Here is a 21,755-nt window from a genome sequence, read left to right as displayed (position 1 = left end):
TAAGCAGTCTTTGAATTGAGTAATTTGCAGAAAGGTGGTGTGTGTAAGCTAAATTTGTTGTGACAATTATTTTTAAGTTCTTACTGCGTGGTACCAACCTGACTAAAATAATAAAAAATAATTAATAAATAAAGAAATAAATTAATAATAACTAAAAATGGCTCTTCAAATGGATTTTCTGAGCCACTGGGAGAAAAGTAATTTATTCTCATTGTCCATAGTCTTTGGTAAAATGGTGAGTGCCCTTAGCTCTCATTGATGTTTATAAAGCTATCATGGTACCTTGCAGATTCAGACCCTAAAGGAAAATCCTTCCTGTCTGATAAGCCTTCTGGTCTTAATAGCAACTCTCCACTCTAGGAACCATTTCCTGTAATACTTTTAGCTGATTGGGTACCAGTTACATAGTAATATAAAAAGAACCACTGCACCTCATTGTTCCATGGAAGAACATTTCCAGAAAGAGGTTTGATTCTCTGGCTGGCTGTAGGATATACATAATGGTATGCCAACAAGAACGATAATGATTGCTTCTCCTATATCAATAGGTATTGGGGCATAAAACTTAACAGTTACCTTCACATGATGGGAGGGGTTTACTCCAGGTCCCATTGGCAAGACATGTGATATTCTGGGGCCCAACGAGATGGTATCCAAAATTGCATACATAGGTAACGTTACTTCTGTAAGCACTTCCTGAGGCCACGGACACTGCATTTTCTATAGAGGGATGTGGCTCGCAAGTTATCCCTAGAAGAGAAGTCTCCGAGTTTATCATCTTTACAGTATTCATACAAAGCTGTTTGTTTTTATTTCTTCTCTTTTGTACACTGAATCATACCCTACTTCATAAAATGAGTTAAAGGAGGACAAAGGGGAGGAAACGGAGGCTGCAAAAGCAAGATATAAAGAAACGTGACTATGTCTCAGAGGGACAGAATCACAGACAGGTGGGGCAGCATTAGAGGACAGGCACTCACTCATTTTGTACAGTGGTGAAGTGGAAAGGGGACCTAAAAATTAGCACACATTGCAGCAGCACAATGTGGAGGTAGAAGAGTAAAAAGTGAGAGAGAAAGGCTGGACAGAATTCCTTCCAAGAGGCTATAATGCCCCTAGAATACATTTATGAAATGCACAAAGCAATTACATCTACTTTGTCCCCCACCCCAAAATAAGTGTCACCTCACTGCTCTGACAGCAAAACCACCAGACTGCAGTGATTTGAGTTCCACACCCTCAAACAACCCAGCTGGGTCAGCACTGGCACCCTTACGACAAATCACTGCAGTGTGATATTCAAGATTCCATATTCCATGATACAATAAAATGCAGACATTACAGGCCAAGCTTTCCCGTCATTTACCCCAGGGCAACCACAAGTCATGCCATTTCCATATGCAACTGGGTGGAGAATTTGCTGCAGCATCTTTCAGACCAAAGCCTCCATCAGAGTCAAAGAGGAAATGCAAACTATAACTCCTCATTTAGGCTTTGTCTGCAATGGCATTTTCCCTGATATTTCCCACCAATGCACTCCTGCTGGTGCAGATCCACTGGTGGTAGCACTGGGGGAGCGCTTGTGTAAACCACCAATGGCTTTTTACCCCTAGGTGGTCTAGCCCTGCTCTAGAATGGCACTCATCTCGCTCTGATCTGTACTTACGCATGCACGAAGGGGCTGAGGGACTCCACCGTCTGTTAACATGACAGATTCTTCGGCTGGGTCCCTGTAGTTCAAAGCCTTGATTACAGCTGTAGAGAACTTCATCCCCAAAGAGGAACTCCTCCCCATGAACGGATCCATTCTCTATCGATTCTGGTGGTCCACAGGAGATCCCTATACCACAAAATATGCTGTTTTAATCAGATGCCTTTACAAACTGCATGTCTCAGCCACAAGCCCTTCTCAATCTTCTCCTGAGAGTCCCCAGCAGAGCAATTAGAATGGAGGAAATGTAATTTTCATATATGCAGTATGTATGCAAATTTCCCCAGATTATTCCATTCACTGGCAAAGACATCCTATAACAGCTAGCCCAGAATGCTGTCTGGGGCTTGCCAGGTACCCCTAAAAACAAATCTGATGTAGGTTGGCTTTAGCTGAAGGCATTAGAAAATCTCTTTATAGCCGCATGAATGATGTTAAACTTGAAAAGGAAAACAAAAAGCAAAATTAAGATTCAGGATAAGTGTGTCAGGGTTGGTTTACACTTAAAAGTTATGTCAGCATAGCTACATCAGTCAGGGATGTGAAAAAACCCACACCTTTGACTAATGCAGCTATGCCAACAAAAACCCCCAGTGTTGACACAGCTATGCGGATAGAAGAGTTGATGTAGCTAACTCTGTTTGGGAGGTGGTGTTCCTCCACTACCAGACAAACTCCTTCCGTTGGTGTATGCTGTATCTACAACAGGTAGCTACTAGGACTGTCAAACGATTAAAAAAAATAATTGTGAGAGATTAAAAAATAGTCACCATTAATCACAGTTTTAATTGCACTGTTAAACAATAACAGACTGCCATTTATTGAAATATTTTTGGATGTTTTCTACATTTTCAAGTATATTGATTTCAATTACAACACAGAATACGAAGTGCACAGTGCTCACTTTATATTATTATTTTTGATTACAAATATTTGCACTGTAAAAAAGATAAACGAAAGAAATAGTATTTTTCAATTCACCTCATAAAACTTTATCGTGAAAGTGCAACTTACAAACATAGATTTTTTTATAACTGTTTTATTTTTGAGTGCAATGTAAAATTTTAGAGCCTACAAGTCCACTCAGTCCTACTTCTTGTTCAGTCAATCACTAAGACAAACAAGTTTGTTCACATTTATGGGAGATAAAACTGCCTGCTTCTTCTTTACAATGTCACCTGAAAGTGAGAACAGGCATTCTCATGGCACCTTTGTAGCTGGCATTGCAAGGTATTTACATGCCAGATATGCTAAACATTTGTATGCCCCTTCATGCTTTGACCATCATTTCAGAGCCCATGCTTCCATGCTGAAGACGGGTTCCACTCGATAACAATCGGAGCAGTGCAGACTGAAGCATGTTCATTTTCATCATCTGAGTCATTTCATCACCAGAAGGTTGATTTTCTTTTTTGGTGGTTCGGGTTCTGTAGTTTCCACGTTGGAGTGTTGCTCTTTTAAGACTGCTGACAGCATGTTCCACACCTCATCCCTCTCAGATTTTGGAAGGCACTTCAGATTCTTAAACCTTGGGTCTAGTGCTGTAGCTATCTTTAGAAATCTCACACTGGTACCTTCTCTGTGTTTTGTCAACTCTGCAGTGAAAGCGTTCTTAAAACGAACAACATGTGCTGTACCATCATCTGAGACTGCTATAACATGAAATATATGACTATGGAGTAGGAGACATACAATTCTCCTCCAAGGAGTTCAGTCACAAATTTAATTAACACATTTTTTTTTTTAAACAAGCGTTATCAATGTGGAAGCATGTCCTCCAGAATGGTGGTCAAAGCATGAAGGGACAAACGAATGGTTAACATATCTGTCATGTAAATACCTTGCAATGCCAGCTATAACAGTGCCATGCGAACATCTGTTCTCACTTTCAGGTGACAATGTAAATAAGAAAGGGACAGCATTATCTCTTGTAAATGTAAACAAACTTGTTTGTCTTAGCGATTCACTGAACAAGAAGTAGGACTGAGTGGAACTGTAGGCACTAAAGTTTTACATTGTTTTGGTTTTGAGTGCAGTTATGTAAAAAAAATAATTCTACATTTGTAAGTTGCACTTTCTCGATAAAGACTTAGCACTCCAGTACTTGTATGAGGTGAAATAAAAAATACTATTTATTTTGTTTATCTTTTTTACAGTGCAAATATTTGTATTAAAAAATAATAATATAAAGCGAGCAGTGTACATTTTGTATGCTGTGTTGTAACTGAAATCAATATATTTGAAAATGTAAAAAAAATCCAAAAATATTTATAATAAATTTAAACTGGTATTCTATTATTGTTTAACAGTGTGATTAAAAGTGGGATTAATCACGACTAATTTTTTTAATCTAGTTAATTTGTTTTGCATTAATCGCTTGAGTTAACTGCAACTAATTGATAGCCCTAGTAGCTAACTACAATAGCTATGCCGACACAGGCTCAGTAATGTAGACATAACCTTTGTAAATGAAAGACATTCAGGGCCTAATTTTCACACTGCTGAGCATCCACAATTCCCATTGACTTCATGTGACGCCACGAGGTCAACAACTGCCCTGAATGTTGCCTTAAATTGTAAAAGTGTTTACATTTGGGGCGTGCCCTTAAAATTGAACAGTTTCTGGTTACATTAACCCAAGCTTTATCCAAGCACACTCGTCTTCCTATCTGGCCCTGGACTGGTCTCACGGTTAAATAATAGTTACCCAAAGCTTCACTCAGTTAAATTGCAGAGAGGAGGTGTCAAAATATAACAACCAGGTCCCATTACCCAAACAAACCCTTTAAGGTGTCTCAAGTTGGGAACCCAAAAATTAAGGCACCAAAAATCACTGGTCACCTTTTGAAAAGCATTGTCCAGCAGTGCTGTTTTCTTGGAGAAAACAACCACCTTATCTTCAGACAATAGCAATTTTGCAAGGAGATGTGTCATAATAGTCGCATTAAAGTTTTATGTGCGTTGTAACAGTTTAAGGAACAGACAAAGCAAACTGAACATTAATACTTATCTGCCACATAAAAATATTCCCAAGCCACACTAGATATACAACACATTAATTTAGAACTCACTTCTGCACACTGGTGCGGCTCCACTCCATAGTTTGTTTCCTTGGCAGATACGTTCTGCATCACCCTATCACACAAAAGGAAAAGGATCATGAAACAGCATAAAATCATTAGGATTATGTCATTACTGCACTGCAGGAGAAGAGAATCAAAGCTGCTCTCATTTTTTCAGGTTTCAGAGTAGCAGCCATGTTAGTCTGTATTCGTAAAAAGAAAAGGAGGACTTGTGGCACCTTAGAAACTAACACATTTATTTGAGCCTAAGCTTTCATGAGCTACAGCTCACTTCATCGGATGCATTCAGTGGAAAATACAGTGGGGAGATTTATATACATAGAGAACATGAAACAATGGGTGTTACCATACACACTGTAACGAGAGTGATCACTTAAGGTGAGCTATTACCAGCAGGAGAGCGGGGGGGGGGGAGGGGAGGAAGTGAAACCTTTTGTAGTGATAATCAAGGTGGGCCATTTTCAGCAGTTGACAAGAACGTCTGAGGAACAGTGGGGGGTGGAAGAGGGGGGGAATAAACATGGGGAAATAGTTTTACTTTGTATAATGACCCATCCACTCCCAGTCTTTATTCAAGCCTAAGTTAATTGTATCCAGTTTGCAAATTAATTCCAATTCAGCAGTCTCTTGTTGGAGTCTGTTTTTGAAGTTTTTTTGTTGAAGAATTGCAACTTTTAGGTCTGTAATCGAGTGACCAAAGAGATTGAAGTGTTCTCCGACTGGTTTTTGAATGTTATAATTCTTGATGTCTGATTTGTGTCCATTTATTCTTTTACGTAGAGACTGTCCAGTTTGACAAATGTACATGGCAGAGGGGCATTGCTGGCACATGATGGCATATATCACATTGGTGGATGTGCAGGTGAACGAGCCTCTGATAGTGTGGCTGATGTGATTAGGCCCTGTGATGGTGTCCCCTGAATAGATATGTGGTCTACTTTTTCATGACCAGTCTTGACTCCTTTATTCTGCTATCCCTGTACATGTTCCCTCCTATAGAAATCTGTGTACCGAGGGAGAGCAGAATGCTTTAAAATCTTTGAGCCTCGCTGCGACCCCTTGACTGCTCTACGCTTGCACTAGTTTGTCACTGTCCTCAATGGGAAGAAATGGGGAAAAACAAATGTGCCAAAACTTATGACAGTCTCAGTCCTGGAGAGAGGAATTCAGAAGATCAGCTGATGTTGCATCACTAGCAACACCAACCATGAACTGGGTGGGAATGCAGGATTTAGGGTGGGATCCAATATAGCTCCCACAGAAAGACGCAGGTGAAATCCAGTGAGCGGAGCATCCCGTGCATGTTCCGGGGTTCAGACCTTGGTAGATGAGAAGGGGCAGAAAGCACTTAGATTCCTGGGTTTCTAACGTCTAATAATTACAAAATAATTACAAAATACTACTTAGCACTTTAAAGCACTTTTCATCTTCAAAGCACTTTACAAATGTTCACTAATTAACTCTCACAAGACCCCTTAGAGCCAGGTCAGAATCTCCACTGTACAGATGGGGGAAACAGAGGCAGAGGATAAGTGTCTTTCTCAAATCCGTAGAGTGAGTCAATGTCAAAGACAGGATCAGGATTTAGTGTCTGATGTCTCCCAGACATGTACTGTGAGCAGTGGATAGTGTCCTGCTCTGTAGAGGTTATTTATGGTGAAAGAAACAAAATAGGAGAGTAAAATTGCCAGGTTGGTGGGCCTGAGTCTCTGCTCACATACACCTCATTTTACATCTGTGCTACTCTATTGACTCCAGTGGACTTTCTCATGGTTTACATCAGTGCAGCTGTGGTGAGAATCTGCGCCACAGTGTAGTCATTGCACCGGCCTCTCTCCCATTTTCACTCATTTTTGTGTAAATCAGGAGTAACTCCACTGAAGTTGATGGAACCACATTGGTGTAAAATCAGAGTGTCTGAGGGGAAAATCAGACCCTGTGAGTTCAGTCAGTCACTAGAACTTGGGGCATACTCTACTCAGTTATACCAGCGTAAATTGGGAGTGACTCCAGTGGAATCAATGGAACTAATCCAGATTTGCACTTGTAACTGAGAGCAGACTTTGGCCCACACAGTTCTGGTTAAGGTCTTTAATAAAAAAGCACTGACCGAGATTGTATCTGTAATTGTTTATAAGCATTCCAACAGTGTTTATCACCGTAGCAGCATTCCACAAACACTGACATAGTTAGCCAGCCAGCACCCCTGTGAAGCAGGGAAATGGTGTCCCCATTTTGCAGCGGAGGAAACTGAAGAACAGAGAGGTCAAATGACTTGCCCATGGCTACACAGGAAGTCAGTGGGAGAGCTAAAGTGAGAATCTAGATCTCTTGATGGTCTTTGTGCTCTAAACACAGGGTTGGGAATCCAAGACCATTCTGCATTCTCCTTGCCAGCAGTGTCTCACCTGTTTCCAAGAAGGTTTAGATGGGTCCTCACTCCAATACTCATTTTATGATGTAGGAAAAATGGCCTAACTTACTCCTTTCAAAAGCAGCTGGGCAGAGGTGAGCTCTGCAATTAAATAACACTGTACTTCTAACCCATCCCACTCACCTGTTCTAGGCTATGTCACTTGTCCTCTTGCCTCCATACTGTAGTACACTCTAATAGTTACGAGCACTTTTTCAGGACATGGCAATTAAACGGTCTCTTTGGTCACAGGACATTAGGTCCAACCTCTAGGTTTGGGTTTTATTTCTTTCACAAGTTATGTCCATACGAACAGCCCCTATTACCAAGGGCAGGTGTTTACTTTAAAGTATGCTTGTAGTTAGGGCATCATGCCACGGCAGAGCATTTCAGAGGAGTGTAGGGGACTTCTGTTTTAACAGCAGGGAGGCAAGACTGACACTAGGGGGTGTCGGTGGAATAATTCCAAGGAGCAGTACTATTTTTCATTTGGAAGAATTTTACAGTGGGTTTCTTCTGTCTCTGTCAGAGAGGTAGCCTCTGTCTTAAAATCAGTCCATTATTGCAGTTTGATCCAACTACCACCATAAAATATGCCTTCAGTATTTACACATTGTTATTGTAGGGTTCCATTTTTTGCTAGCCTCACAATATCTTGAACAGATTTACAAGAGCATCCTTGTCTATCTTCTCCAGATCAATGAGACTACTCACATCCTTAACGTAAAGCAGGTGTGTAAATATTTGGCTGGGGCAGGACCAGAATATTCAGCACCTTGCAGGATTGAGCCAGCAGGCTGACTTAAATATTGTATTATTTTCATCATTATTATTTGTATTGCAGTAAAGCCTAGGACCAGGACCCGTCTGTGCTAGGCGCTGTACAAACACAGAACGAAGACGAAAAGGTCACTGCCTCACAAAGTTCACAATCTAAGTATTTTCTGTTTCAGAACTGCTCCCTACCTTACCATCGCTGTTCCTCACGTTACCATCACAACACCTGCCAGGCTCAGTGCAGGATTGGGCAAGGTTAAAAGGCCACTTTTCATAATTTATGGAAGAATCAGAAGGAGGTAAGTTTTCTAACTTGTGAGAGGTTAAGACTTGCAATTATCTTTTCAGTAACTGTTACTTTGTTAAGACAGAATCGGCTAATTATAAAAGCACAGGACAGAACCAGAAGCATTGGACTCTGTGCCCTACCCTGCTCCGCCCCGAAGTAAATCCGAGCAAGCTGCTGCAACCACTTTGTCTTAGTTTCCTTATCTGTAAAACTGAGATACTATTTATCTCCATCGAGGAATAGCTGAGGCTGAGATCACTAATGTTTGTGAAGTGCTTTGAGATAGTCAGGTGGAAGGTGCACGAAGGGAGCTGTGGTGTCATAGCAGGAGTGCTGAACTGAGCTGGGGTTGAGGAATCTGAGAAATAAGTCTATGCTTTCATTCAGTAGATCCAAGGGTGAGAAAATAACTCTCCATTCTGGTTTCTCTTTGCAACACCTTAATAGAATCCACCGATTAATAAAAAGCTGCATTTGCTGAGGGCCAAAACAAACTTGTCTTCTTACAACTCCCTCCCCTCCCTCCACCCACTTCTTGCATATGAATTGCTGACCAGTATTTTATATTTGTCTGAATTGTAACCTGCTCAAGAAAGGGTAGTGGTCTTTTGAAGTGTTTTGTAAAGCCCCATCCATATGTGCACCATTCTATAGGCAACAGCACCAACAACAAGAAAAAGGCATAAATGTTCAGCAGAAGTTAAGAAAATAATCAGTAAGGAACAGCCATAATACATTCTACTAAACAAAGCGGATAAGCAAGAATAATAAAGATGATAATACAAGGGTTAAACTTAATAGTATTGGTACATATACTGTGGATTCAGTTGATTTACCTGTAATTCATAGCCAGCATTGCATTGATAAAGAACCGCATCCTTGTAGCTGTAACTAGCACCAACCACAGTTCCATGTTCTGGGGTTTCTGGTTTCCCACAAGACACAGGAACACAGATATCATCAGAAAATGATGGCGCCCAGCTGCCATTGTGCTAAAAAGCAAGAGAAAAAATATTCGTAGGGCTTGATAGCAAATATAAAAATAATGAAAAGAATTTATCATTTTATACGAGAAATAACTATTAAATGAGAAAATCAGAAAACATGTGGGAGAGAGATCTACCAGTACAGAGATGGGCAATAACTCTCATTTATTATTATTTGCACTAATGTAACGTTCAGAGGCCCCAACCTAAACTGGGGACCCATTGTGCTAGGCACTGCACACTCACATAGAGGTGCTTACAGAGAAAGGGCAGAAGGGGAAACAAGCTCAGCGAGGTGTGAAGGGAATTGCTCAAAGTCACACAGCAGGTCTGTGACCGAACCAGGAATGGAACCCAGCTCTTTAGACTCCTAATCCAATGCGCTACCCGCTAGACAACAATGCTGCCTCTCCAATGTACCAATCAACAGCTTCAGCTACGCATCTGAATGCCCAAAGAACTGTTCAGCAAACAGAGGGGGTAGAATTGTTTTTTTCACCCGTTTACATTTTTATGTTAAGTTTTTGTCTGTTGTGGGATGGAAAGCAGGACCGAATGGACCCTGCAAACTGACTCAACAGAAATACAAAAAATAGCACAAGCAGGGAGAGTTTATAAATTCTTCCAGTTTTAACTCTGGAAGGCCCTGAACTCACACATGCCTGTAGGCATGCTGAACTTGGCTCACATGAGTAGTCTCCCTGACTCTAATGGAACTACTCCCAAGCCTGAAGTTAAACAGATGGGCAGATACTTGCAGGATTGAGGCCTGAGGTGTTATTGGCAACATAGCTGAAGAAGTTTGTTTTTTACAAATACGCCAAGGCTTGAGGTTTTTAAAGGTGCCAAGGGATTAAGATGCATGATCCTCATTAATTTCAGTGGGAGCTGAAACAGAATTAAGAGTTAAAACAGAATTAAGTAAGTGAAAAATAATGTTTAGTCACAGTACAGTACTGTGGTTAAGTAGTAAGAGGAGAGGACTGTTTCCCAAATCTGGAAGCCTGTGTCTTTTTCTTAAGGGAGGAGCAGGACCTGCTGTATATTTTACAGTGCATTACACCTGTATTGTGTACAATCAGGAAGCAGGGCCACATTCTACCCACAGATGAGTACACACCTCCAAGGATAGTGTTCTGCACCTATAAAAAAAGAAAAGGCCAACACTCTTTACCTGGCATGTAGATGTGCTTGCTCCCGACAAAGTATAGCCTTCTGTGCATGACAAAGTGATGCTCTTATTCACAGTAAACTCATCACCAGAAATAATTACATTGGTTATATTTGTGGGCACGGGACATTTTGTGAGGCAACAGGAAATGCTCTTAGGAGACCAGTGTCCATCTTCCTGACAAGTGCATGTATCCATTTCTGTTTCCATCACGTAGCCCTCCAGACATCTGCAATGTATCAGAATCACTGGACAGCTATGATACACACGCGGACGATGTTTTAATCCTCAAGGTACAAAACCTATCATGTGGCTCAATAGTCAATATTTGTTTCTTATTAGCAGTGCCTCTAGACTTCTGTATCAGTTCAGGGCATCCTGCTGTTACTCTGAAACCTGCTGTGATAGGGTTGAGGCATTTTTGTTGTGTGTTTATAAATCTGGTGGCAGGAGTTTGAACACTCTGGCCAGATCCTGAGTCCATCCCCGGCTGCGTCACCCTGCTCCAGCAGCACAAAGTAAACAGGGTGGATTCATCACCCTGATGATTCCTTGTGCCTAGGGAATCCCCATGTGATGTAAAGCCACAGTAGCAGCTCCTACAGTTTGGGCAGAGAGAGTATGGCTAGGTGAAAGGGGTATGGTCACAGTGTTATGTTCTGGGGATTGCCAGCTGTTGGATCTGTCCCTGGGGGCCATTGGCAACCTTAGGGCTGCTCTTGCTTGCACCAGGAATTGGGCAAATCCCAGGCAGACCCCAAGATTGGGAGACTGCAAAGCTAACTTAAAGACATATTTGCTTTACCCCACACAGTCCTGCATTGAGTGCAATTCAATTGGACTGGAGAATTTGGGCCTCCATGGGGTCTGTCTGTATGTACACATGCACACAAACATACACACACCAGTTAAGTGTGCTTAAGTGAAAATCCATCCACCCAAACCCTTAAAAGCAGGGAAGCAACCTGTTCAGGTACCTTCATTTACATGCTGTCCCACCCACCCATCCGTCCCTCATTTTAGCCATTCTCACTGATTGAATCCACCCCCCTGCTAATACACTCACTTCAGCCTCATAGAAACACAGACACACACATACCTGGAAACTGTAACACAAAGCTTTTACCACAACCTCAACAATATTAACGTATACTGTGCACTCTCCATGGCTTAAATGCATGATAGGCTATGTGTTTGCGGGTAAAGTATGAGGCTGGAGTGAGGCGTTACATGGCAGCAGGAACCCCAAGAGTGTGTGTTAACCTCCCCGTGAGGTCCGCTCCACAGCCTTTCTATGTATTTTGTAGCCTTTCACTAATTGAATTTATTTGTTTGCTTTAAAGGTCCTCATAGACTCACAGACTTTAAGGTAGAAGGGACCATTATGATCATCTAGTCTGACCTCCTGCACAACGCAGGCCACAGAATCTCACCCACCCACTCCTGCAATAAACCTCTCACCTATGTCTGAGGTGCTGAAGTCCTCAAATCATGGTTTAAAGACTTCAAGGTGCAGAGAATCCTTGAGAGTCCCACACTGCAGGGGAAGGCGAAAACCCCCCAGGGCCTCTACCAATCTGCCCTGGAGGAAAATTCCTTCCTGACCCCAAATATGGCGATCAGCTGAACCCTGAGCATGTGGGCAGACTCACCAGCCAGATACCCAGGAAAGAATTCTCTGTAGTAACTCAGATCCCACCCCATCTTCCTATGTTCATTCCATTGACATTTCAGGGAGATGTAATTACAGCAGCCTTCTTACCTGTACTGGACTCTGCTTCCATAGGTATGGGCCTCTCCGACAGCCACTGCATTAGGAATGGAAGGTGGGGGTCCACAGGACAACTGCTCGCAGAGTGGATATGGCTCACTCCAAACGCCCTTATCTGTACAAGTCAGCTCTGGCCTCCCTTGTATGACAAAGCCTGTTATGCAGTTATATATTACAGCGTTCTCATCCACAGAGCTGCTTCCACTGATAAAGGCATTGGGGATTGTTGGTGGGGAGCCACATGAAATCCCCCTGCAGTGTGGAAAAGCAGAACTCCATTTGCCGGCTGCCTCACAGGAGAGTTCAGAAGGTCCTAGCAGTTTAAAGCCCTCCAAGCACTGAAATTGTGCACTTTTCCCGCAGCGGAAATCTTGCCCGATAACAACCCCGTTCTGGATCAGTGGCGTGGGGCATTCACAGGGGAGGCAAGAGGGGAGGCTTCCCCCCCATGAGCCGTTGGACAAACACTGCCGCAGTGGATTTCCACGTAACTCATAACCGGGAAAACACACGTACTGTGTGTATTCCCCATAACTGAAGCCTGAACTATTCAGGAAGCCATGAGAGATGTCTTCTGGGGGTCCGCAATTGACTGGCTCACAGTATGGAGCTTCTCTATCCCAGGTGCCATCAGCCTGACAGGTAAGTATGGATGCTCCATACAACGTGTAGCCTTCACTGCAGCGATACTGAATTTCCTTCCCAACGCCATATTCTGATCCAATAATTTCCCCATTGGGAAGAGGTAGTGGTACTGTGCACCTGATGGATTTACAAACTGGAGTGATTCCACTCCAGCTTCCATTTGCAAGGCAGACTCTGCTCCTGTCCCCATGCAGCTGGAAACCTTCATTACAGCTGTACTCCATGTGTTTTTGGAATGTGTATTCGTCTCCAGCCACTTGGCCATTTTCTAAAACTGCTGGTTGCCCACAAGAAATGGGGAGGCAAACAGGCTCATTCCCATCCCATTTTTGGTTATCCTGGCATGTCCTCTTATCTGAGCCATTTAACTGGTACCCAGGATCACATTCATAATGGACCACACTCCTGTAAGTGTAGTTTTCTCCCTTTATATTTCCATTCATGAGTTTGTTAGGTGTGGTACACAATACCACCTCGCAATATGGAGCAGCATTACTCCACTGTCGGTTAGGCAAACACAGCCTTGTGTCGGAACCAATTAGCTTATACCCTGGTTTACAGGCATATTGCACTATGCTACCAAGTGTATTCTCAGTAAAATGTAAAAAGCCATTCTCTAGGGGTGAGAGTAAGTCACACTCTATTGATATGCAGACAGGGGCACTACCATTCCACGTCCCATCCTCTTGGCAAGCTAGTATGGGGTTTCCTAATAGCTCATAACCAGAGTAGCAAGTGTACATAACTGTGGTTCCATATAAAAAGTTTGTTAACTGTACTGCATTAGTTTCCTTCAAAGGACTTTTTATATCTTTCCAGTTACTACCAACTAACGTGTGGGAAAGAGGAGGGCTCTCAGTAAGATGTATTCTTTCTTGGTCAAAATGTCCTTCTTCACTTCTAACCTGCACATATTCCCCAAAGTCAATATGGGGAGGCAGGCCACAGTCTGTTGGTAGGCAGACTGGAGTAAAGCTAGACCATCCCAACTCTTCACAAGTCTGCATGGCAAGACCAGCCAGCTGGAAACCTGGAAAGCAGCTATAGATGATCATAGCACCATAGCTGTAGTCTGCACCTTCCACAAAACCGTTCTCAATGGGCCGAGGGGGGTCACAGTTTATGGCTTTGCAAGACGGAACATCGGCGTCCCAGTCTCCTGTCTCTAAGCAGCTCAGTACATTCAGTCCTTTGAGCTGGAATCCTCTGTCACACAAATATGTAACAGTCTGCCCATAATGAAAGTTTGTGTATGAATATTTGCCATTCTGAATCTCCTTAGGTTTTGGGCATTCAACAGGCTTGCAAGCTGGCTTTCCACCTAGCCAATGACCATCTTCTCCACAGAGAATAGTCGTGTTCCCCAGTAATTCAAAGCCTGGTTTACAAGTGTACAGTGCTGTGCTGAGGTAAGTAAGACCCTGCACATCTACAATGCCATTCTGAATTTCTTCAGGCTGGGGGCATTCTACTGGAATACATTCTGGCAATGGAAAGCTCCAGGAGCCATCAGCTTGGCATCCAATTGTAGATTCTCCCTTCAGTAAAAACCCATCCATGCAGGTGTATGTCACGGTGCTACCAAAATGAAGAGATGATGCCACAGGCTCACCAAAGGGAATGTATGGAGGCCCATGGCACAGTACAACCTTGCAGACTGGAAAGGAATCATTCCACTGTTGTGACGGCAAACATTTCAGCGCCGAGGAACCATGCAAGACATAGCCCTCTTTGCAGGAAAACTGTACAACGCCTACTTGGTGAACCATCTCTTTCAAGACGAGCTGATTTTCAATCAGCGGTGGTTCTGGGCACTTTGTTGGCACACACTTTTGGCTTTGTTTTTTGTTCCACTTCCCAGACTTCTGGCACGTCCAAGAGGCATCTCCCATCAGCTCATAGCCCTCATTGCAGAAAAACTCAACCTTGGATCCCACATCAAAGCTTTCTCCCTTGGCATATCCGTGCTGGATAGGAGGTGGTTTGCCACAACTGAGAGGAACACAAGAAGGTGGCGATTCACTATGCCACTGACGATTTGCTTGGCAGACTGCAACTGAACTGCCAACTAGCTTGTAGCCAGCATTACACTGGTAGTACACCTCGTTCTCAAAGAAACGGCCAGTCGTACTCTGTAAAATGGGTGAGACAAATGGTAAGTAGAATGTAAAAACTCTTGACCCTGGCAGATGAATTTTGATTTTATTAGTCTTTCTGTATCTAACTGCTAACCAGACACAAGGATTGATTGCAAAGAAATAAATGTCTGCACTAGAAATATAGGGGGCAAGTTCTTGCACCCGCTGAAGTCAATAGAGTTGCACTGAATGAAACATTAAAAAGTTTTAAAGTTTAATGTTCAAAATTTAAAGCTAGAAAATGTTTTCCTGGCCATATATGCAAAAAAATCTGGAAACAAAAAGGGAGAAGAGCAACAGAAGGTTGGAAGTAGCCAGAGGCGACCTCTGCAAATGACATGGCTCTTTAATTTAAAGCTTTATCCAGTATAGAGCGGTGGTTCTCAAATTTTTTTTCCCGCAGACCACTTGAAAATTGCTGAGGGTCTCGGTGGACCGCTTAATAATCTTTCCAAATGTTGTTTGTACTGTTAGCTAACTATTGTAAAGTGCTTTGGATGAAATAATAACAATAATAATTAACACAGTCTGAGAACCTCTGCTGTAGAGACAGAACACCTGAGATTGCAAGTACAATACTGCAAAGAAAACTTTATAGGTACAATGAATACTTATGGCAGAAAAACAGTATTGATGATAATACATAATAATAAATGAGCAAACTGAAATAAGAATGCACTAGTGAGGGAGTTTCATTTTTTCAGCTGATTTAGCCACTCTCTATAACTGGCCTTCATAAGAGAAAGAAAACAAGTAATTATAATAAGAAGAGTTTGTTCCCTTAAGGAAGCAGTTAAAATGGCTCCAGGTACATTATGCACTCTCAACTTCTCCTAGTGGAACTGTCCTACCATTATCAACCTAATTACATGGGGGCCACTGTGTTACAATCATAGTTCAGGGGTAAAAGGCAGTTTCATGCTTGGTTTCACTCTTGGAATCTTGAATCCCACTCTTGGAATCCCACTCTTCCTATAACTTATTACTGCAGCCTCACCGCTCGAGAGAGGATGTTTGTTCCCCCTCCGGCCTCAATTCTAATTGAAGCTAGACCTTTAAAATAAAGAATAAATTTGATCTCGCCTCTCCCCCCCATACCCCATGAAGTTTAGCATGAAAACATTTCTTTGTACACCAGAGTAGAGCACGGGTCCAGCAATAAGAGAAAAGCTGCATTCATTACACCTTTTAGCTCTGATGATGTTATTGACTTCTAGCTTTTATTCATTTCAATTTAATTTGACAGTTTGGCCATATTCTACCCTCAGCGGGAGCGGTGTGTACATCCAAAAGGAAGAATTCATCCCAGAGTTATCTGTTTATTTCAGATCAGATGTTTCTGGTAGTAAGCACAAAAAGAGTAAGGTTTGTGAGCTAGCTGTAGCAGCTGGATAGATCTCTAGGGAGCAGTGGGAATTGGCCCACAGACTGGAGAGGACAAATATGTAGCGAGACATTAGGAAAACCAATTGGCAGAGTCTCCTACATCAAATCCTTGCTCATAATAGGAAATTCTGTTAATGGGCTTGTGTTTTTGAGAAGCCTAATTCACAAGATACAAGGCCATCCCCATCATCCTTTTGATTATCAGTTCTAGTTGCATCCTCCTTCAACTTTAGTGGGCTAGCCAGTGGGAATCTTTAAGACACCTCAACTTTGCCAGCGCAGCAAGCAGCTTGGAAAACCCTTATCATACCTCAATGACTCCATTTTCAAGCTTGGGTGGTTCTCCACAAGACACCGGATGGCAGGTAGGTAGGGTACCGCTCCAGTCTCCTGTGGCCTCACACGTCCTTTTCTTTTCTCCTTTGATATAGAACCCTTTGTTGCAGCTGTAAGCCACCGCTGCTCCAAACCTGTAGTTGGCTCCACTCTTATAGCCATTTCTAATACTCGGCGGTTCCCCACAGCGAACCGGGATGCATTGGATGGTCAAAGGAGATGGAGTCCACTGGCCACCTCTGTTGCACTCAATCTTAGCAGATGTGTTTAGGACAAAACCTTCCATACACTTGAAGCTCACGGCTGAACCAGCAGGAAACTTTACTTTATTAACTGATTCCAGGATGGTGTACGACATTGTGGGCGGCCTCTCACAAAAATCAGCGACGCAGTGGGGCATCTTCATGCCAGCAGGAGGCACCCACTTCCCTTGAGCATTGCAAAACAGCTTGGAATTGTCCTCCAAGCTGTAGCCATCTGAGCAGTAGTAATAAGCTATATCACCAAACAACCGATGGGCGCTCTCTGGAGAAGCATGTTCCACATGGGGAGGTTCATCACAGGAAACAGCCAGGCACTGCTGGCGACTCATGTTCCACTCACCACTGGCTAAGCATTCTACCGTGTCAGGGCCACTTAACGTGTAGCTGTGGATCAGGAAAAAAACAACGACATATGGAGTTAGACTGATAACTGAAGTGTTAAGAAACCCCACATCCCCCGGACAACTCTACAAGCGGAGCTTCCTAGAACTGTGAAGCGTCCACTTTAGACAATAGTCACAACTCTCGTGTGACTGTTTACTGCTTAGATACTATGCCAAAGGCTGCTATAGAAAAACCTATTATCTATGGAGAAACAGGTTAGGTAGTCTGGCTCTCTGGACACACAGCAAGACTTTACCTTTTGGTAAAGCTTTTCCACCACAGTCAGAACAACATTTACAATAACAATCAACCTTCCCCATCAAATGGAAACAAACCACAAACTTCTACCCAAAGCAGAGCTGCTTATAACTAGAGAAGGAAGAAGAGTTGAAGACTCTATGAAATCCAGTGGGTTTGCTATGCCAATCTAACTGACCTATGAAGTACTCAGATACTACGGAAATAGATATCAGTACAAAATCCTAAGCTAGTTAGCTAAAAATACTGTTGTTAATGGATATATTGTCATTTGGTAATGACTCCTCCATAAGAAACCACCAACATATATAAAAAGAAATACTTTTAAAATTCAGTATGACATGTAATTTGTTTCCAATCCTTCACAAATACTGCAATTTTAATATGTAGTCAGTGGGTAATATTATATTTAGCAAATCTGTCTCTGGGATTTGATCATAAGCAGCACGTCATGCTGCCAATTATCCCACTTAAACTGCAGGTGTTTCAACGCAAAATGTGTTGTCTGTTTATTTAAAGCCTTACATTTTCTGTGGTGTGTTCATACAAAAAGACAATGAACAACCACCCACTGTGAAAGTCTCTGATGAATCTTTGCAGCTGTGGGCTGGAAATGAACTGTTTAGATTTTGTTGGCCACATCTGTAAAAGTACTCTTGACTTTCTGCAGTATTTATTTTCAGAAACTGTTGGCTGGGATTCCACGAAAAAAAGCATATAGAAGTGCCAGTTTTTAATATGACCCATCATTAGATTCATTGCTATAGAGGTGACAGTTGTTTTCTCCAAATGCTTTTAAGCCGACCTGTTTAAAATACTTGTACCATAAGTACCAAAGCATTTTGAGTCGAAGCACATTTAAGAAAAAGAAAACGAAGAATTTAATGTAATGATATCAGACACAATGTTGAAGATTTCAGCTTGGAAGGAGAATGATTGTACATTTATTTTGTTCCTTTCATCAAGAAGGAGAACAAAATGCTTTATGAACTTAGACCCTGACCTTGCAAAGACTTAACGTGTGTGCTTAACTTTATGCACTGAGTAGCTCTAATGACTTCAGCAGGACTACTCCCAGTGTGCAAAAGTAAGCAAGTGTGAGAACGTCTTTGCAGGACTTTGCAATCTCCTCTGGGATGAAATATGGCGTAAAGTACAGACGCCTTTACGCGCGAATCCGCTTAACGTGCGGTAGCGCCAGGCCTCCCAGTGCTACCTATTCAACATGTGAGACTGGTTAACACACGGTACAGGAACTTGCTCTGTAGTGCTACAGATTTGCTCACTAACTCACCGACACAGAAATCGACAGGAAGTGCGGAGTGGAAACATGTTGTACGTCCTTACCGCCGATGGTGGGGGAAGGGGCAGCAATGTTAAAGTGCTGCCGCGGCAAAGGACTGTCCTTTAACGTTGCTGCCCCTTTCCCCCTGGCGGCCCTGCCGGTAGGGACCCTGCCAGCAGGCTGCCGACGTGGCAGGCAGCGCTTTAAGGATGGTCCTTTGCCGCGGCAGAGCTGGACCACTGACGGGGGGACACAGCAACGTTAAAGCACTGCTGCGGCAAAGGACCATGCAGCACTTTAAGGTCCCTGCCCCTTTTGCCCCCCCCGGCGGCCGATGGGTGGGGGGGCGGGGGGGGGCGCAAAGGGAGCAGCTGCCCCGGCGCCGGCGATCTAAAACGGCCCGGGGCTCCGGACGCTGCTACCGCAGCAGCAGCATCCAGAGCCCTGGGCCCTTTAAATCGCCACGGGAACCCCGGGTGGTGCAGACCAGGCGGCCTGGAAGGGCTGGCTGGGGGGTGCTGACCCCCCTAGCCCCACCCCTTCTGGGGGCCAGAGCCACCCCAGCCCTGTACTGGTAAGTGTCGAGTTACTTTCACCCCTGTGTAGTAATAATAATGTTTTATTAGATTACACATTTGAATTGATATTCTTGCAAAGCGCTGTTAACAGATAGGCCTGCAGTATTTGGGACGCTGTGAATACGTATGTAATCCTAGATAATTATACATGTATATATAGATATCTTAAGATATTTCAGCATGGCCCTCTTAACCTGCAGTCCGTTAACATGCGGTCCTGATGGCTTGACTCCTAACATCCGCGCGCAAACGGGTCTGTACTGTATATTTAAAAATGCACAGAAGTACTACACAGACAGAAAATGAAGGACACTGCATAGCTGAAACTGCAGAGAGATGTTCACGAAGGCAGAATGTAATTCACCCAAATTAGAATCTGGCCTTGACACCAGGATTAATATCTCTGTTCTCTAGTGGGAGGAAGGAGGTCCAGTGGTTAGGGCACAGCCTAGGATGTGGGAGACCTGAGTACAATTCCCTGCTCCACCATGGACTTCCTGTGTGACTTTGGGCAAGTCACTTAGCATCTCTGAGCCTCAGTTCCCCATCTGTTAAATGAGGACAATAGCACTGCCCTGCCTCCCAGGGTGTTGAGAGGATAAACACATTAAAAGATTGTGAAGCGCCTTGAGATCTACTGATGAAATAGTCACTATTCATTTTATTATTACTCTAATGAAAAGAGCCATGGGATCCTTGATTTTACAAAATGTCTCCTCTCAAATATGGCACTGCCAGCATCACACCATGCTGGGGCTCTGTTTCAACAGTGACTAGAGGGAAAGGGGCTCCAATTGAATTATCAGTATCACTGCCTTGAGCAACTGGACTTCCCTGTAGCTCTCCCATTCAAGTATGTATCCCATCTAACTTTAGCTGGCTTGTGAAACCTGACAAATGGCTTGGGGAAATGGGCTATTTGTGACACATACAAACTTTCCACGTCACAAAAACTGTCAATCACCTTTCATTTCCATCTAGTTACAACCGAACCAATAATTAATGATTGAGCATCAATAAAACAGTCATGGTCTTACGAGCATGTGACATCAAAGAATAGCATTAAGACACAGCCTTACAGCGAGCGAGCTGCTGTGTGGCTTGACAATTTTCACTCATCGTGGGCTTTATTCTAATAGTGCTAATGTACATACCCTTCCTTACACATGTAAGTGACTGTGCTGCCAAAAGTAAAGTTATTCCCACTGATCATGGCATCTTTGATGGCAGGAGGGGATCCACAAGAGACAATTTTGCAGACTGGTGGTATGCTGTTCCAGTTAGCCGAAGCTTCACACACAAGTACTGGGGGACCCTGTAGGCTAAGAGAATTAAAGGTTATTATTAATCTGTAACCACAGTTTGTATGGGGGTGGGGACAGAAGCCGGGAGCTCCTTGAAAATACCTTCTAGCTATAATCCTAGCCCCAGTGAAGTCATGGGGAAGTTTGCCATTAATTTAATTGGGGCCAGGATTTTACCCTCTGTTCACAAAATATATGGCTAACTTTGTCAGAACAGCAGTTGATCAGAACTACTAGAGGAGAAAGCTGACAGAGTCTGTTCTGGTCTGGATCGCTCTACTGACCCATATAAAACTCCCATTGAAGAAAATGGAAGTTTTGCCCACCTATGGACTGCAAGATTGGGCCATCAGTGTTTGAATGAGGTTATTCATTTATACACCACCACAATGTGCATCTGTAGAACTCTGAAACTTGATTCACCCAAAAGGCTAAGGGACATGTTGATGTTTAGATTACTTTTCAAAAAGTCATTCATTCCCTGTAGGATGTTAAAGGTTTTTGCTGGCTGAGGAAAGGCCTAAGCTATTAGAAGTTAGCTGATCTTTTGGTTTCTTTAGCTACAGTAACACCAAGGGATATGCACAAAATGGCAGGGTATAATTCACCGGTGAAAGGCCATCTCCGGTGCTGAGCCACGGCACATAAGGGATGTGGCACTGCCAAGGAGGTGGGCTCTGCACGGGCTTGGAACATGCCGGTGTGAAAAAGAGCATGTGGGGTGGACTACAGAAGGGACTGGATCCATGCTTGCACAGATGCCACGACACCCAGGGGAGTGGTGACTACCAAAAGGGATGGTGGAGTTCATCTCCCAAACATCCAGGGAGGATGGCCACAAAAAGCTCAATTATTTAGGCACTATGCAGGAATTAAAAAAAAAAAAATTAACCCATACTATACAAAAGAGCCTTCAAAATACATTGATGCAACTGGTATTTGTGAAACAACACTATACATTAACTGTAATTTTCATG

The 21,755-nt window shown here is 43.1% G+C and overlaps 1 protein-coding gene across 2 annotated transcripts in view; it reads right to left on the bottom strand.

Annotated features, from left to right (window-relative positions):
- Positions 1-21,755, bottom strand: part of SVEP1 (sushi, von Willebrand factor type A, EGF and pentraxin domain containing 1) — a 165,313-nt gene that overhangs the window by 27,395 nt on the left and 116,163 nt on the right. For both annotated transcript variants that reach the window (XM_074953510.1, XM_074953509.1), the window contains 8 exons: positions 20,629-20,796; positions 16,681-17,353; positions 12,193-14,978; positions 10,434-10,659; positions 9,110-9,265; positions 4,783-4,846; positions 1,667-1,840; positions 577-750 (listed from right to left, as the gene is read on the bottom strand). In XM_074953510.1, coding sequence (XP_074809611.1) covers positions 577-750; positions 1,667-1,840; positions 4,783-4,846; positions 9,110-9,265; positions 10,434-10,659; positions 12,193-14,978; positions 16,681-17,353; positions 20,629-20,796 — 4,421 coding nt within the window. The remainder of the gene's footprint in view (positions 1-576; positions 751-1,666; positions 1,841-4,782; positions 4,847-9,109; positions 9,266-10,433; positions 10,660-12,192; positions 14,979-16,680; positions 17,354-20,628; positions 20,797-21,755) is intronic.

Source organism: Natator depressus, chromosome 5 (genome assembly GCF_965152275.1).
Source record: "Natator depressus isolate rNatDep1 chromosome 5, rNatDep2.hap1, whole genome shotgun sequence".
Taxonomy (NCBI): domain Eukaryota; kingdom Metazoa; phylum Chordata; order Testudines; family Cheloniidae; genus Natator; species Natator depressus.
This window is presented reverse-complemented; position numbering and strand designations above follow the sequence as displayed.